Raw genomic sequence first — 16,007 nt, 5'->3', positions numbered from 1 at the left:
TACTGCCTTCCCTGGGTATTGGAGAGTAGAGGTAAAGTGGTAGGAAGCTGAAAAGGAAAGGAAGGATTTAATGAGGGTGGCATTGGGAGACATGTAGAGAGCCACAGTCTGAAGCGAGAGGAAGGAATGGAGAGAAAAGGCAGTCTTCCAGAGAGTGAGAACAAGGACACTTCAAACAATTCCAATCCAAATTCCTAAATCTTAATTACCCAACCAACAGATAAGCACTGGGGTGGACAGTGAGCTTCCCGATATGACTCTGATGGTGGGCCACCAGTCCAGCAACAAGGAAATAGAAAATCAAAGCTTAGACAATCCTCAACCACTTGAAGTCAATAAGTCTCAGCATCAAGAAGGCTTCCCTGGGCAAATATAAGACTTCTAGTAAACTAACCACACCAAATCACCATGGGCAGAACTAGAAGGGAGACCTTAGATAAGAGTCTCCAATTTACTCCTGTGAAAAACCAAAGCTCTGAGAGGAAAAGTAAAGTGTATAAGACAATAAAGGCAATTAGTCGCAGAAACAGGTTAATAATTATGAATGAAAGTCGGGCTAAGTGCAATGGCACATGTCTGTACTCCCAGCTATTCAGGAGGGTGGGGCAGAAGGATCACAAGTTGATGCCAGTCTCAACAATTTAATGAGATGCTGTCTCAAAAAAATAAAGAATAAAAAGCGTCAGGATGTAGCTCAGTGGTAGAGTGATCCTTGGTTCAATCTCCAATACTGAAAAGAGAAGAACGAAAATCTGCCTCATGGAAGGGGAGGGAGCATGGGGGTAGGAATGATAGTAGAATGAATCAGACATTATTACCCTGTGGGTATATATGATTATACAACCTATGTAAGTCTACATCACGTACAACCAAAAGAATGAGAAGTTATACTCCATTTACGTATGATGTGTCAAAATGCATTCTACTGTCATGTATACCTAATTAGAACAAATAAAATATATTTTAAAAAATAAAATAGCATGTGAATTTGCAAAATAAGAAAAAGAAAATCTGCCTCACCAATGACTTTGTATCATGAGAACTAGGACTCACCAAAAATAAGTCGAATACAGCTAAATTTCAAAATTCATAGTGATGAATTTTCATATGGGCCTGGCTTATATATATTATTCATTTAAAAAGTTTAAATTTAGAAAGTAGAATAACATGGTCTTGGGTTGTGTCTCAGCAGTAGAGCGCTTGCCTAGCATGTGTGAGGCCCTGAGTTTGATCCTCAGCACCACATAAAAAAATAAATAAATAAAATAAAGGTATTGTGTCCAACTACAACTAAAAAGTAAATATTTAAAAAAGAAAGTAGAATAACCTGAAAGATAACATATCTATGAATGAACATAACAAATATGCAAGATTTCTATAAAGAAAATCTTAAAATACTATTTGAAGAAAACAAAGACAATGCATCCTAATCCTGCAGAACAAGAGTCAGTATCATAAAGGTATCAACACTCCTTGAGTTCATAGATAAAAATAATGTAGCTCCAAAAAAATAGCAAATACATAACTTTGTAACAGATGAAAAAATGGTAAAAAAAATATTTGTAATTCCTACTACAGCCTATACAAAACCTCTATAAAAAGCCTATACTACTGAGTATGGTGTATACACATGTAATTCCACATACCGTGTAATCCCAACTACTTGGGAAGATGAGGCAGGATTGCAAATTAAAGACCAGTCTCAGCAATTTAGTGAGACCCTACTCAAAAAAAGCGGGAGAGGGATTGAGAACGTAGCTCAGTGGTACAGCACTTGCCTGGCACATCCAAGGGCCCTGGGTTCAATCCGCCTGCAGTATCCCCAATAAAAGCCTATATAATTAGTAAGAAAATGACAAACCCTCGGCCTAAAGGATATAAAAATATAGGTTAAGGGAGGAAGGTTAATTCTTAATAAAAAGATGTACAGATCAACCATTAAAATTAATATTAACCAACTTGAATTAATATAAATTAATATAAAATAAAACCAGACAAATATATGTATATACATTATTTTTTCTAGGTTTTAAAACTGGAGAGCTGGGAGAACTGGGGTTATAGCTTAGTGACAGAGCGCTTGCCTCGCATGTTCCATCCTCAGCATCACATAAAAATAAAGATACTGTGTCCATATTTTAAAAAATGCATTCCACTATTGTCATGTATTTAATTAAAAAAAAAAATGAAGGGCTGGGTGCCATGGCGCACGCCTGTAATCCCAGCAGCTCGGGAAGCTGAGGCAGGAGGATCAAGAGTTCAAAGCCAGCCTCAGCAAAAGCAAAGTGCTAAGCAACTCAGTGAGATGCTGTCTCTAAATAAAATACAGAAAAGGTATGGGGATGTGGCTCAGTGGTCAAGTGTCCCTGAGTTCAATCTATGGTACCAAAAAAAAGAAGGTAAATATCAGTAAATTCTTTATAGTATTATGAATCTCATGAAGTATTTATAATAAATATTTTATTCTAAGAATGTTATTCTCATTGAAAGCCTGTTTCTATTCCACACACACTTATATTCCAGAATATTAACATCAGTTATCCCTGGGCAAAAATAATGTAACTCTTATTTTCGTTGTGACTTGCTATGTCTCCTAAGTGCTACAATTATGATATTTTCAGAAGATTATTTAAAAATAAGTTTCAAAATGGCCATACTAAAAGACCCATTTTTCATTAATCTAAAGGACAAAGACAAAACACCCAAATTAACAAAGGTTCTGGACAGTTCTTTGGTATAATCATCCTCACCTGCCTTGAAAGAACCTGGGAAATTTGATTTGGTTTATCACAATGAAAATGGAACCGAGATAGTTGAGTATGCTGTGACACAGGAGAGGAAGATCACGGTTTTTTGGAAAGTTGATTGATCCAAGACTGATTCTTGAATCTCCAAGTACCACCTCAAGTATAGAACACGTCTGAGGATGACCTTTCCACCTCATAGTTTATAAATGTCTTTTTTGTGAAAGTGACTATAACCTGAACTTTTTTTTTTTTTTAAAGAGCATTTGAAAGTCTGGATTTTTTGTTATCTTCATTTGCCTGCATAGGGGGAAAAAAAAAATCTACCTCATCATTTAAAATAATATGGGTGGTTTGTAGACCCCCTGATTTTTCTTCAAGTTGATTTCAGTTAACAAAAGTTAGAACTTGACATTCCCTGCAGACATTGTTATATCCCAATAGTCTGGTTTCTTCTCATTTTCTATTTTTTTGACCATTAAGTAGCGATCGTCAGTAGGAGTTTATAATACCAAGTACAAGAATGTGCTGCGGATCTTGTTTCAATAAGTTTCATTAAGTAACATTTTAAAATATTAAAGCATGTTGCTTGAAGTTTTTTAACATTTGAGTTGTTCCATTAAACATGGAGCATCTTATAAATTTCAAGTATGTTATACTTGAAATTGCCAACAGTTAACAGATAGTTGGGTTTGTTGCAGACAGTGGGTTCAAGAATCCTTTCACATTTTCCTAATTTAAAAATTAAGGATTCTCAGGACCCTGTGTAAGAGCAGTGTGCCTGGAGGAGAACTGTGTTACCTTGGGAAGAGGATTTGCTGTGGGACTTAAGACCATGGAACATGTTATCTTGCTACAAGATGCCAGGCACCTGCTCAGTGGTTTGGAGTGAGGATCTTGAACAGAAACTTCCTTTTTTTTTCTGTTATTACTCAATACAAAGCAAAAATGGCTAAATATATACTGTGAAAAAGGCTTTCTTCTAACAAAAGATCAGATCCTCCTTCAGCTTTGCAAATTTTTAAATAAAATCATATTGAACATAAAAAAAAGAGTATATATAATATTGCTATGGTGAGGCTGGGGTTGTGGTTCAGCAGTAGAGCGCTTGCCTAGCACGTGAGAGGCCCTGGTTCCATCCTCAGCTCCACATAAAAATAAATGAAAATAATATAAAGGCATATAAATAAATAAATAAAGTTACTGACAACTACAACTAAAAATAAATATTTGCAAAAAAAATATTTCTATGGCAACTAGTAATTATTTGTCAAAATTATAAATATATATACCCTTTGGCCTAGGAGTTCTACTTCCAAAATGTGTTCTGATAGATATGCTTACACAAATGTGAAATAACTTAATTTAAAATTATTACTACAAATGCAGTAGCACACACCTATAATCCCAGCAACTTGGGAGAGGAGGATCACAAGTTTGAGGCCAGCCTCAGCAACTTAGTGAGACCGTATCCTAAAACAAAAAAAATAAATAAATAAAAAGGGCTGGCGATGCAGGTCAGTGGTAATACACTACTGGGTTCAATCTCTAGTAACAAAAACAAAAAACAAAAAAATAAAAAAAACTAACACTGTGTTTAGACAAAAAAAAAAAAAGTAAATAAAGATGGCTATTCAGCAAAGTAAATATAGTTAATGCTACTGAACTATATGCTTTAAAATGATTTAAATAGTAACTTCTATGTTATATATTTGTTAGTTTAGCCTCAGAATATTTCTGGAAGGATACACAAAGAACACAAAGTCGGAATGAGATAGGGACAAAATTTTCTTTGGTGAATTATGAGAGTGCAGTTTAAAAAAAAAAAAGTTAAAATATGGGGGGCCTGGGCTATAGTTCAGTGGTAGAGCGCTTGCCTAGCACGTGTGAGGCACTGGGTATAATCCTCAGCACCACATAAAAATAAAGGCATTGCGTCCATATACAATTTAAGAAAAAAAAATTTTTTTTTTTAAACCAAAACTTAAAATGCAGGCTTCTTGGACAGGCATGGAAGTGCATGCCTGTAATCCCAGCAATTTGGGAGGCTGAGGCAGGAGGACTGCAAGTTCAAGGCTGGCCTCAGCAACTTAGTGAGGCCCTAAGCAACATAGCAAGACCCTGTCTCAAAGTTGAAAATTTTTAAAAATAAAAATGAAAGGAATGGAGATGTAACTCAGTGGTAGAGCACCCTTAGGTTCAATCCTTAGTACTATGAAACAAATAAATAAGGGCTTCTTGTTAAAGCTGTAACATAATTTTCCCTGAAGTTTGGCACCTAATATATATTTATTGCTCTTGGGTAAAAGTCAGCAAACTAAGGTCTATGAGCCAAATTCAGCTAGAATCTTGTTTTTATAAAATATTATACGAACAAATCCATGTTTTACATATCGTCTATAACTGTTTGTAGCAGCTTCTGAATAGTTGTGACAAAATCGTATGGTCCTTGAAGCTTACAATACTTATTATCTAGCCATTCACAGTTTGCCAAAATCTGCTCTAGAGCAATTAAAATAATTTAAATATCAAATGTGTTTTCTAGTGTTCATGTGGTACCCAGATTTCTCAAATACTCATGATTATTAAGCAGGATTTTAACCTTCAATGATTTAAATAAGAACTGGTTAATAAAATCAAATAATAATACACTCAGGACTGGGGTTGTAGATCAGTGGAAGAGCGCTTGCCTGGCATGTGTGAGGCACTGGGTTCAATTCTTGGCACCACATAGGAATAAATAAAAGAAAAGTCCATCAACAATTAAAATTTTTTAAATAGTAATATACTCAAGAAATGTTGATAGCAATCAAATATTAAATAAGATCAAAGAAAATTATTTCTCTAACTAGATGATCAATACATTTTAAAGTTAACTGTATTTATTCCAGTTATCTTCCTCTAAATTTGTGCCTTTTGCTAAAGTTACTGAATGGAACAGGTATACTGCTCACAATGACAGAAACTGCCCCTCCATAAGACACACCAATTGGAAAATCTTGGCTCCAGTGGACAGCAGAGGAATGTCCTGTAGAACAAAAGCCAAGGTGCTCTGATGTGAGCTAAATACCACGATATTGAGCCAAGTGTTGAGCTGAGAGCTGGGGGAAGAGATAGGAAGTCGGCTCCCAACTCTGCCATGTAACAGCTGGTGTGAACCCAAGAGCCCCAGGCGTACTGTCTTCATATAGCATATAATGGTACTTTAAGGTCTACCTTCAAATACCCCTTGATCCTTACTACTTACAGAAAAATCAATGGAGAGATTACTACAAAGGATCAAAAACGGGTCGCATACTGCTCAGGCGGAACGGTCTTGCCAAGAGAAGCTTTCAATTATTCACCCACTTTAGATATCTTCAAAGGCCAAAATCTGATCAGGCTACCAAGGCATATGCCCAGAGAAACAAAGTTGAAACTTTGAAACTAAAAATCTTCTTTTTTTTAATAAATCATTTGCATATTTCTCACTTCCTAATTTCTTTTTTAATATTTTTTAGTTGTCAATGGACCTTTATTTTTTATTTATTTATATATAGTGCTGAGAATTGAACCCAGTGTCTCACACATGCCAGGTAAGCACTCCACCACTGAGCCACAACCTCAGCCCCCCCAATTCCCAATTTCTAAGACACTAGTTATCTAAGATATTCAAGCTAATGCTTTGCTACTTTATTCCTAAAGAGAAGTAATCCCTACTGAAAAATTACAAATCAGAAATTCAGAATAAACTTCAATCACAATGCTTAATGTAACATGTCATATTTAAATGCTATGGCTTATGTCACAGAGTTGGCAAGTGAATTGCTATTCCTTAACACTCACACTAAATAAAGCACAGGCAACTCAGCATCCCTGGGGGAAGGCTACATGGCAATCTTACAGCTCCCCTCCTCAAGGGTACACATGCCATATGGTATTCTTCCCATTATTAAAGTACTGGCATATATTCTCCTTGAAACCACCCTGGAAAAAACAAATTTTAGGGCTAGGGTTGTAGTTCAGTGGTAGAGTGCTTGACTAGCACGTGTGAGACACTGAGTTCGATCCTTAGCACCACATAAAAATAAATAAATATATATACTGTGTCCATCTACAACAACAAAAAACTTTATTTCAAAATGCTAAACTGGCTGAATCAGTTTTTTTAAATAAACATTTTATACCTCAAAAAAATTTCTACTAAAAAATCCTAACAGTCTTCATGTTATATAACAATTCCAGTTGTATCCCACAGGTTTTACAAAAGTACGTTTTTGGATGCAACTAATTTAAAAAAACAAAAAATGCACACTAAAAATGTTCAGGCCAAATGTTAAGATAACAGAGCCCACCAGTACACATAATTTTGTACTGCACACATAATTCTGTCCTAGAACAAAGATTTTCCGCCCACTCATATTTATTCAAAGAGACAACACAGCATGCTGTTTAGGAAAAGTCATTCTGACAAGAGCCACGTGCATCAAGCTTGTCTCACAGACAGAACCAAATAGAGAAAAACAAGCAATATGCTGAAGTGTTCCAAATCATCAGTCCCCAGCCCTTTATTTTTAAATTTTTCTTATTTTGAGACAGGTTTTCACTAAGGGCCACAACTCTGACTATATTATCAGAATTCATGAGAACGTGTGCGGATCACATTTCTAACCTTAAAAGTGAAGATTAATCATTTTAAACTTTTATTTATTTTGAATTTTTTTTTTCAACTTAAACATTTAAAACTATTGCTTTGTGGGGTTGAAGATATATACCTCAGTAGCAAAGTGCTTGCCTTAGCATGAGTGAGGCCCTTACTTCAAAACCCACTACCACAAATTAAATAAAACTACAGCTTTTACCAGTAAGACACTTTGGGGTTCTACAAAAATGTCCATTAGGAACAGGGATTCTGATGCCGAAAAGGTATGAAAAGCACTAATATCACGAAGTGCTGAAGACAATTTATGTATCTGTAAATCAAAGAAATTACTGTGAAGACTGTGAAGTGTTTCACCTGAAGTATGTTGCATGTACATACTGGTTGGGGTGGAGAACAGTTCATTAGCCAGCCTAGACATTGTGACTTTCAAAAACAAATCTGTTTTTGGCTTTACTTCTCAATTATTAATAATGATAGTACTTGAGTATCCTAACTGTAGTACTGGTTACACAGTATATATACTTGTGACAAAACTGTGACAGTTTTGTTATACTTGTGACAAACTGTGCAAAGTTATATGCATACACATATAAGTACAGTACATGTATGTAGCTGGTAAAATCAGAATAAGCTTGCAAGATTATGCCAATATCAATTTCTTGGTTTTGATATTGTGTTGTTGTGTGCGTTCCTAGCATGGGAGGAAGCCTGGGCAATAGTTCACTGGACTTCTCATTAGTAGTATATTTCTTTGCAACCTCCTGTGATCTATAATTATTCAAAAATAAAAGTTTTTTTAAAAAACACTTGATAAATTAAAGGTGAAAATGTAAGGTGCCTACTCACTCTGGACTTTCTGAAAGTTTAAATTATGGCAAGCTTAATATTTCAAGAAATCAAAGGAAAGGAGATTGCTGAGTAAAAAAAAGACAAGTGCAAAAGTTAATTTCAAAAACTGATGCACATATTGACTTAAGGACAAGGAAATAATATTCCATGACAGAAAGGCTGAGTATTTTTCTCATAATTACCTCAGATACCCTCTTTTCTGGTTAACACCCCTCACCCCTTCCACACAATGACAGAGGGAGGCCCTAGGCGGCCTTTTTGTACATCGTGAACCACACATACCCACAGCTTTCACCACCACCAGCCAGATGATTAGACCAAGGGTTGGCATTTGGCCTAGGATAGACATCTGCCCCCTCCCCACAGGTGATCATTCCAAAGGCTAATACCTGATCTAAACCCAGATGGAATTCCTGGCCCAGGAATTTAGAATTGGATAGAGCTAGTCTCTTGAAGACAAAAAGTTAAAACAGGGAAGGTGTAAAGGAACCATGGATGGTGATCATTTTGCAATTTCCAAGAAAATTAACAAGTAGCAAAAAGATTTTTTAAAAGAACCAAATCAACTCCAGGAAGAATTAGGAAACAGACTAGACTAAGCCCCTGAAGATGGAATTCTAAGCTGCTAAGCCTGGATGCAATTTTGCCTCTGGGTTCTAGGAACTTGACTATTTTCCCAAAAATGTTTGTACTTGCTCCCAAAAGATGCTAACCAATAGGGGGCTGGGGCTGGGGCTCAGTGGTAGCATGCTTGCCTAGCACGTGTGAGATACTAGGTTCGATCCTCAGCATCACATAAAATATGAACAAATAAAAGTATTGTTTTTTTTTTTAAAGAGAGAATTTTTTAATATTTATTTTTTAGTTTTTGGCGGACACAAAATCTTTGTATGTGGTGCTGAGGATCAAACCCGGGCCGCACGTAAGCCAGGCGAGCGCTCTACCGCTTGAGCCACATCCCCAGCCACAAAAAGTATTGTTTATAACTTAAAAAAAAAAAAAAAAAAAAAGATGCTAACCAATATAACCATAAGAGACTTAAAGAAAACTCAGGTTTCTTGGCCAGTCAGATGCCAATATATATCCATGGTACTTACGATGGCCTTCAGAGTTAACCAAACAGCAGCCACCTCTGCCAGAACTGTAATACCAAGTGAAGGCAAGATGAAGGCAAGCAGAGGGGGTCAGAGCCAGGGAACAATGATGGTCTCCTCAAGACAGGTCCCACCCCACAGGCACATCCCAAAGATAAAGATGATGAAGGTATGTTAGGAAAATGACAGGAAAGAGAAATGTCATAAAACCAGTCTCCATTTCTTTATACCACAAAGAAAATTTACCTCAAAGACAAGATAGGTCCATAAGAAAGTTGAACTGCCACCCCAGGTCTTGAGTCCCTGCTATTTAGCTTCTCACCGTGTGACCAAAACCTGTCCCCTTTGCAGGCCCCAAATGCCTCCAGCAGAGGATGAGAAGTTTGGATTTATAAGTCCTCTCTTATTCTATTAATAGGCTATTTATGGCAGCCTGAATACCCAGAAAGCTGAACCAAAAGGCAAACTCAGTCTGGTGCTATTGACATGACCCCCCATTGTTCCTGGCCTTAACATTCTCTCCAGGGACAAGTCTGCACTTCTCTATACCTACACCTGTGTTCTGGAAGCTCAACCCACCTGAATCATGAAGTCATTTTCTTCCTGGACTTCGCAGATACAACGAACCACCTCAAAATCATAGCGGTCATCTCCATCAAGTTCCTCATCTGGGTTGGTGGTCACATCAACATCTTGGCCATACTCCTCATCACTCCAAAGAAAGCTCTCAGAAGAGGATTCACTCAAATTCTCCTCCTCTAGAAGGTGAGGGAAACCAACAGTCACTATTTTAAATTATAGTTATAAAATGTGTAAAACCCTAGCTTGTCCTGAGTAGAAAATAACCTTACTCCACGGCTGAGAAATCAGGAATTAATGTGTTCCTTGGAGTTGTCATTAGTCCAAATGGAGTACGCTGCCTAGCAATGAACTGAAATCCATTTCCTCACTTCACTGACAGAGTATGAAGCCCAAGGTCAGTGGCTGCTCGAGGTCACAGATCTGTCAGTGAGCTTCAACTCCTTATGAACTACACAGTCTGTTAATCCTCAGAACTAAAATTTTCCTCAGTCTTCCCATGAAGCCAGCCCTATACATAAGAAGGCTGTGTCCACAGTCACTTTAAAGTTCTGCAGACAGTGGGGAAAGAGGCAGGAGAGGATCCCAGGAACAATCTGCACCAGAATCACTGAGTCTTGGTGCCTAATTAGCTATAATCAAGCCAACATTTACTACGCACTTATTCTTTGCAGACACTGTTCCAAGTATTACTTTCTAACAAATGATCAGGCCAGCAGCGAGCACCCTTACCAGCTGCTTTCAATTTCCCTTTGTGATTTCCAGATTCTGAGCCATGGAGCTGTGGGCTCATATGAACCCCAGGCTTGTGTGAAGACCCACACCTGGTAACAGCAAATGCCTTGGGTGGAGAAGGTTCCTGGGAGGTGTCACTGATCTCCTCACTGCAGGGGCATTCTGGAAGAACAGCATGAGAAAGAAATGAGCAACTCCAGACATTATATATTTTATTATTTTTTTGTGGTGGGGGGGAGGCGGTGGTTTAAGGGATTGAACCCAGGGACACGTTACCAACTGAGCTACATCCCCAGCTCTTTTTAATTTTTTTGAGACAGGGTCTCACTAAGTTACTGAAGCTGGCCTCAAATTTGCAAATCTTCTGCTTCAGGCTCCCAAGTTGCTAGGTTACAGGTGTGTAACACCACACCTGACAACTCCAGACATTATAAGGGCATTCCAGAACCAACCTCATCCAATCAGTAAGCCTCCTGTTCCAATAGCTCAAACTTGGGGTCAATTCAACCAAGAAAAGGTATAAGGTACTGAGGGAAGATTTAGGATTTCATACTTCCAGCTACCTCTGAGAACTCCAATTCCAAACAATTTCTTCTCACCATCACCCCCCCTCACCTGTTTCTGGTAAGTTTTTTTTTTTCTCTAAGTCAGAAACTACAATGAGTCAGGAGCAGTGGCATATGCCTGTAATCCCAACATCCCGGGAGGCAAAGGCAGAAGGTTCAAAGCCAGCTTCACCAACTTAGCGAGACCCTAAGCAAGTCAGCAAGACCCTGTATCTAAATAAAATATAAAAAAGAGCTGGGTATATAGCTTAGTAGTTAAGCACCTCTGGGTTCAATCCTCCGTACCAAAAAAAAAAAAAAAAAAAAAGAAAGAAACTACAATGAAAACAAAGAAAACCTGGCATCTCTTTAACTTCCAAGGTTTTAACACAGATTTTCTTAAACATTTTTGTTGGGGTACATACATACTTCTCAAGAAATGAATTCTTTCTTTAGAGATGTATGTTTAAGATTTATATATCTGAACAATCAGTCATCTACACATCCTCTCAGACTTTGTTGCCTCCATGTTTATGGCTCTGTAATAGGAGATATACTGGCACATGAGCCTAATGGGAGGGCTTTCATAAACGCCAATCAGAGCTGGTAATGGTGGCACACACCTATAATCTCAGCAACTCATCAGGCGAAGCAGGAGGATTACAAATTCAAAGCCAACCTCAGCAACTTAGTAAAACACTGTCTCCAAATTAAAAATAAATAAATAAAAATGGCTGAAGATGTAGCTCACTGGTAAAGCACCTCTGGATTCAATCCCTAGTGCCAAACAAACAAACAAATAAATAAATAATAAAGAATGCCAGCTGGTCCTTGTAAGACATGGGAGTGTAACCCACCCCAGGCCACCCCCACCAGGGCCCTACTAGGTTTAGCCCACAAGCCCTAGGAAAGGCCTGCTGGTCCTTCCTCTCCTCAGTGCAGGCTCAGAGGCTACCACAGGAGGAAGTCATCCCTCCCCACCCATGGCAAGGAAATCTAAGAAACCCTCGGGAAGATTACCAGGTTTGGTTTTCTTTTTCTTTTTCTTTTTCTTCTTTGGCTTCACTCTCACAAACTCTTTGAATTTCTTCTCTTTGTTTTTTTCCTTGTCTTTTGCAGCTACAATTAAACACAAGTTTATGTGTTGGCATTTTAATGTTTTTTCAGCACAGAGATGTTTATTCTTAAGTAATTAAGCACGCCCAATGGGAAGAAATAGAACATGCATTACTAAGTTCTTGCCTTGGCTGTGCCAGTGAGATCACCTTTCTTGCCTTTGAGGGCTCTATAGTGGCTGCAGGACAGTCATTCTTCCATCACTTGGCCTCGAGAGCCCAGGAGACAACTAACTGCAGGCTGCTATTATAAACCAGTCGTGATGAAACATGCCACGCTCATTTGTTACATGTTGCCTATGGCTTATTTCATGCTTCAACAGCAGAGTTAAGAAGTAATGATAAAGGCCTTAGGGCCCTCAAAGCTGAAAATAAGTATTATCTAGTCCTCTCCCAGCCCATTTATTTGGTACTTGAGATTAAATACCAGGTCTGGCATATGCTAGACAAAGTTCTATTAGGAAACTATATCCCCAGACTTTCTTATATTATTTTGAGTCAGGGTCTTGCTACATTGCTCAGGCTGGCCTTGAACTTTCGATCCTCAAGTAGCTGGGATCACAGATGTGGGCTACCACACCTGGCTACTCTTATCTGTCCCTTTACAGAGAAGTTTGCCAACCCTACTTGGATCTTTGCTCCTCAACCCTGTCTGGAATCATATAGGGAGCTTTAAAAAAAAAAAGACCTAATGATTTAGCTGAACAACAGAGCACTTGCCAAGTATGCACAAAAACAACAACAAACAACCTGGGCTCAGGGGCACACTCCTTAATCCCAGAGGCTTAGGCAGGAGAATCTAAAGTTTAAGGCCAGCCTTGGCAACTTAGCAAGACCCTGTCTCAAAATTTAAAAATAAAAGGCTTTTACAACACTGAGATACATCCCCAGTTTTTTTTTGTTTTTTTGTTTTTTTTGTTTTTTAATTCTGAGACAAGGTTGCTCAAGGTCTCACTAAATTGCTGAGGTTGACTTAAACTTCTGATCCTACTGTCTTAGCCTCCCAAGTTGCGCGCCACCGTGACCAGTGCTCAGGCAGGGCTCCAGTGTCCTTCCACCTTATCTTCCCAAATAGTTGAGACTACAGGCACACACTACCATGCTCTGTGTCTCAAAGACATTTAAAAGGAGATCTATCTGACTCTCGAGGACCATATCAGCACTGTGGCCCCAGTCCCTTTCCCAGATGGGTATCTAGGAACTCTCAGAGAGGAATGATGGGCTATAGCTAGCTGGCACATCTGGGTTCTATACTAGGGAACATACAGGACTTACAGATAGATCTGTGGGCAGCTTTCCTGCTAAAATATACCACAACTAAAGAAGAAAGTCCAATAAATAAGATATCTAGAAAACAATTTCATCCATTTTGCAAAAACACTCACTTTTTAAATCAAGAAATTACAACCCAGAGAAATAAGTCATACAATTGATTAGTAGAAACAAACCCAAAGACCAAAGAAGCCTGAGCTGACCCCTGCAAGACATCAGAGCTGGTATACTGCAAAACTTCACTTGGAAACACCAATCTACTTCAACCTTCTACATCTGCTTATTCACTTAAAGGCCTGGCTAAGGGGAAGGAGGCATGTGAGTAACAGAATTACAGATGGCTAGAGTAAGAAGGGGATCTTAAGGATAGGAGACCAGTTTATTCTCCTTGGGACTTCAGAATCTTTGCCCTGCCTGTCCCAGCACAAGAATGTCTTTCTTCTTCCCTTGCTTTCTGGGGCAGCTTCTCTCTAACTTTGAGAGCCTTGAGAGCCTGGACATTTAGTTGAGGCTGCTGAAACAAAACAGATGGGGTGGATTAAACAATAGATATTTATTTCCCAGAGTTCTAGGTGTTGGCCAATCTGTTTTGTGGTGTATCCCCACATGAAGCGGGTAAGGGACATCCCTCTCTGAATTCTTCTTAAAAGACACCAACCCCATCATGAAGGCCCCACTCTAATAACATCATCTAAACTTAATTACCTCCCAAAGGATCCCTCTCTAAATACCAATATCTAGAGGACAGGACTTCAACATAGGAATTCTAGGACTGGGAAGGGATCTGTGACACACAATTCAACCATAGCAAGGCCTAACTTGAATGTCACCTCCTTTCATTCCAGCTCTTGCCCTACAGGCAAAAGCTGCATCTATGTTCCCAGAGCATTTTATGTGTTCCTAAAATAGAACTGAGCCCTTTTCACTGTTTATGTATTTCTCCCCCCACATGAAAGGGCTTTGCCTCAATCACACAGTTCTCCATCACCACTTTGAGTAATAAAGAAATCAGATTTGGGCTGGGGATGTGGCTCAAGCGGTAGCGCGCTCGCCTGACATGCCTGCGGCCTGGGTTTGATCCTCAGCACCACATACAAAACAAAGATGTTGTGTCTGCTGATAACTAAAAAAGAAATATTAAAAAATTCTCTTAAAAAAAAAATCAGATTTGCGAAGAGATCTGTGTGAAGTCACACAGAATCAGTGCTCACTGTTACTGAGATGGCTCAAAACTCTCAGAACTGCTTCTTCTGCTCTATCTTGTCCACCCAGAAACTGAGGGGATCATACCTCCCAGAAAAAGAAAAAAAAATCTCTGCAGGGTGTTTTCTAGCCCTGATGGTTCTCACAGAATCCCCAGGCTCCATCAGAGAAGTCCACTTAAGAGTATTTGCTATAGTCAAATAAGAGTATTCAGCACAAAAAGGATGTGTGTGTGTGTGTGTTTTAAACAGTCACTATCCCCAAACATCACTATTGTCACTGAAGCAGAAGTGGTGTCTATTTGTCATTTATGCAGAAGTCAGGTCCACACACATGTCAAATGCCTATGTGAACTAGGAAACAGAATACCCAGTATCAGAGTCTCACCCTGAAACATCCCTCCCCCTGAACTCCGCACACCGTCTGAAATTGCACTCCAAAGATTAAGGGCTTTCTTAGAAGCCTGTAACCTGGTTCTAGTCTTTCAAATTTTAGAACATTTAATTATCAGATTACACAAGTCTGAGCAAACTGACACACCAGGGACCTTCTGATGGGAGAAAGGTGAGGGGAGATGCCTACAACAGAAGTTCCTTCAGGAGGGCTGGGGAATAATGAGGTGGCCATACTGTGGAATACTCAGAGTGCTCTGCCACATTCACTCTGGCTGACAGTCAGCCACATAACGAAGGCTGACCTTTCTAAAGAGCCCAGTCCTCATGTAACGATCCTGAAGTTCCTGCTGGTTCATGGTAGACACAAGACTAGTGGCCAAGGTTTCAATTTCCCATATAGATTCCAGCAAGATGATCAGTCTGATAGTAACTGCTGAGCATCTCAGCAATCAGACAGGAAACGTATTTGGACAGTCACCAAGCTGTCTATGAGTTCTGGATCCACCTGATATGAGGGTGGGGCTGTTATTCCTTGCTGGCTGCACAAATGCTACTTTCCACCTGAGAAGTATAAAAATGACCAGCTATAGCTCCAACAGTTGGTGAGTAACCTGTGTGGCGCATCTAATACCAAATGGATCAATTTTATTACGGAACACTTTAAACAAGCTAAAACACAAGAATTTAAAGGAACCTTAGGTATCCCCTAAAGCATTTGTGTATTTGACCATCCTGTCACCTGTCACCCTGGGGCTATTTTTAGAAACTGATAGGCAAAAATTCCCAGTTTACCCAGAGATTTTCAAAACCCTACTGAAAGGAATCTGGCATTAT

General features: G+C 38.8%; 1 protein-coding gene across 3 annotated transcripts in view; it reads right to left on the bottom strand.

Moving 5' to 3' along the window:
• Phf20 (PHD finger protein 20) overlaps positions 1-16,007 on the bottom strand; it is a 127,836-nt gene that overhangs the window by 17,759 nt on the left and 94,070 nt on the right. For all 3 annotated transcript variants that reach the window (XM_046432940.2, XM_046432942.2, XM_046432943.1), the window contains 3 exons: positions 12,209-12,307; positions 10,641-10,805; positions 9,909-10,087 (listed from right to left, as the gene is read on the bottom strand). In XM_046432940.2, the coding sequence (XP_046288896.1) occupies positions 9,909-10,087; positions 10,641-10,805; positions 12,209-12,307 (443 nt within the window). The remainder of the gene's footprint in view (positions 1-9,908; positions 10,088-10,640; positions 10,806-12,208; positions 12,308-16,007) is intronic.

The sequence above is a fragment of the Marmota monax genome, unplaced genomic scaffold (assembly GCF_021218885.2).
Source record: "Marmota monax isolate L192 unplaced genomic scaffold, Marmota_monax_Labrador192_F-V1.1 WCK01_AAM20220418_F8-fsc00014, whole genome shotgun sequence".
In the NCBI taxonomy this organism is placed as follows: domain Eukaryota; kingdom Metazoa; phylum Chordata; class Mammalia; order Rodentia; family Sciuridae; genus Marmota; species Marmota monax.
Note: the sequence above shows the minus strand (reverse complement) of the source record. Positions and strands in the feature narration are given on the sequence as shown.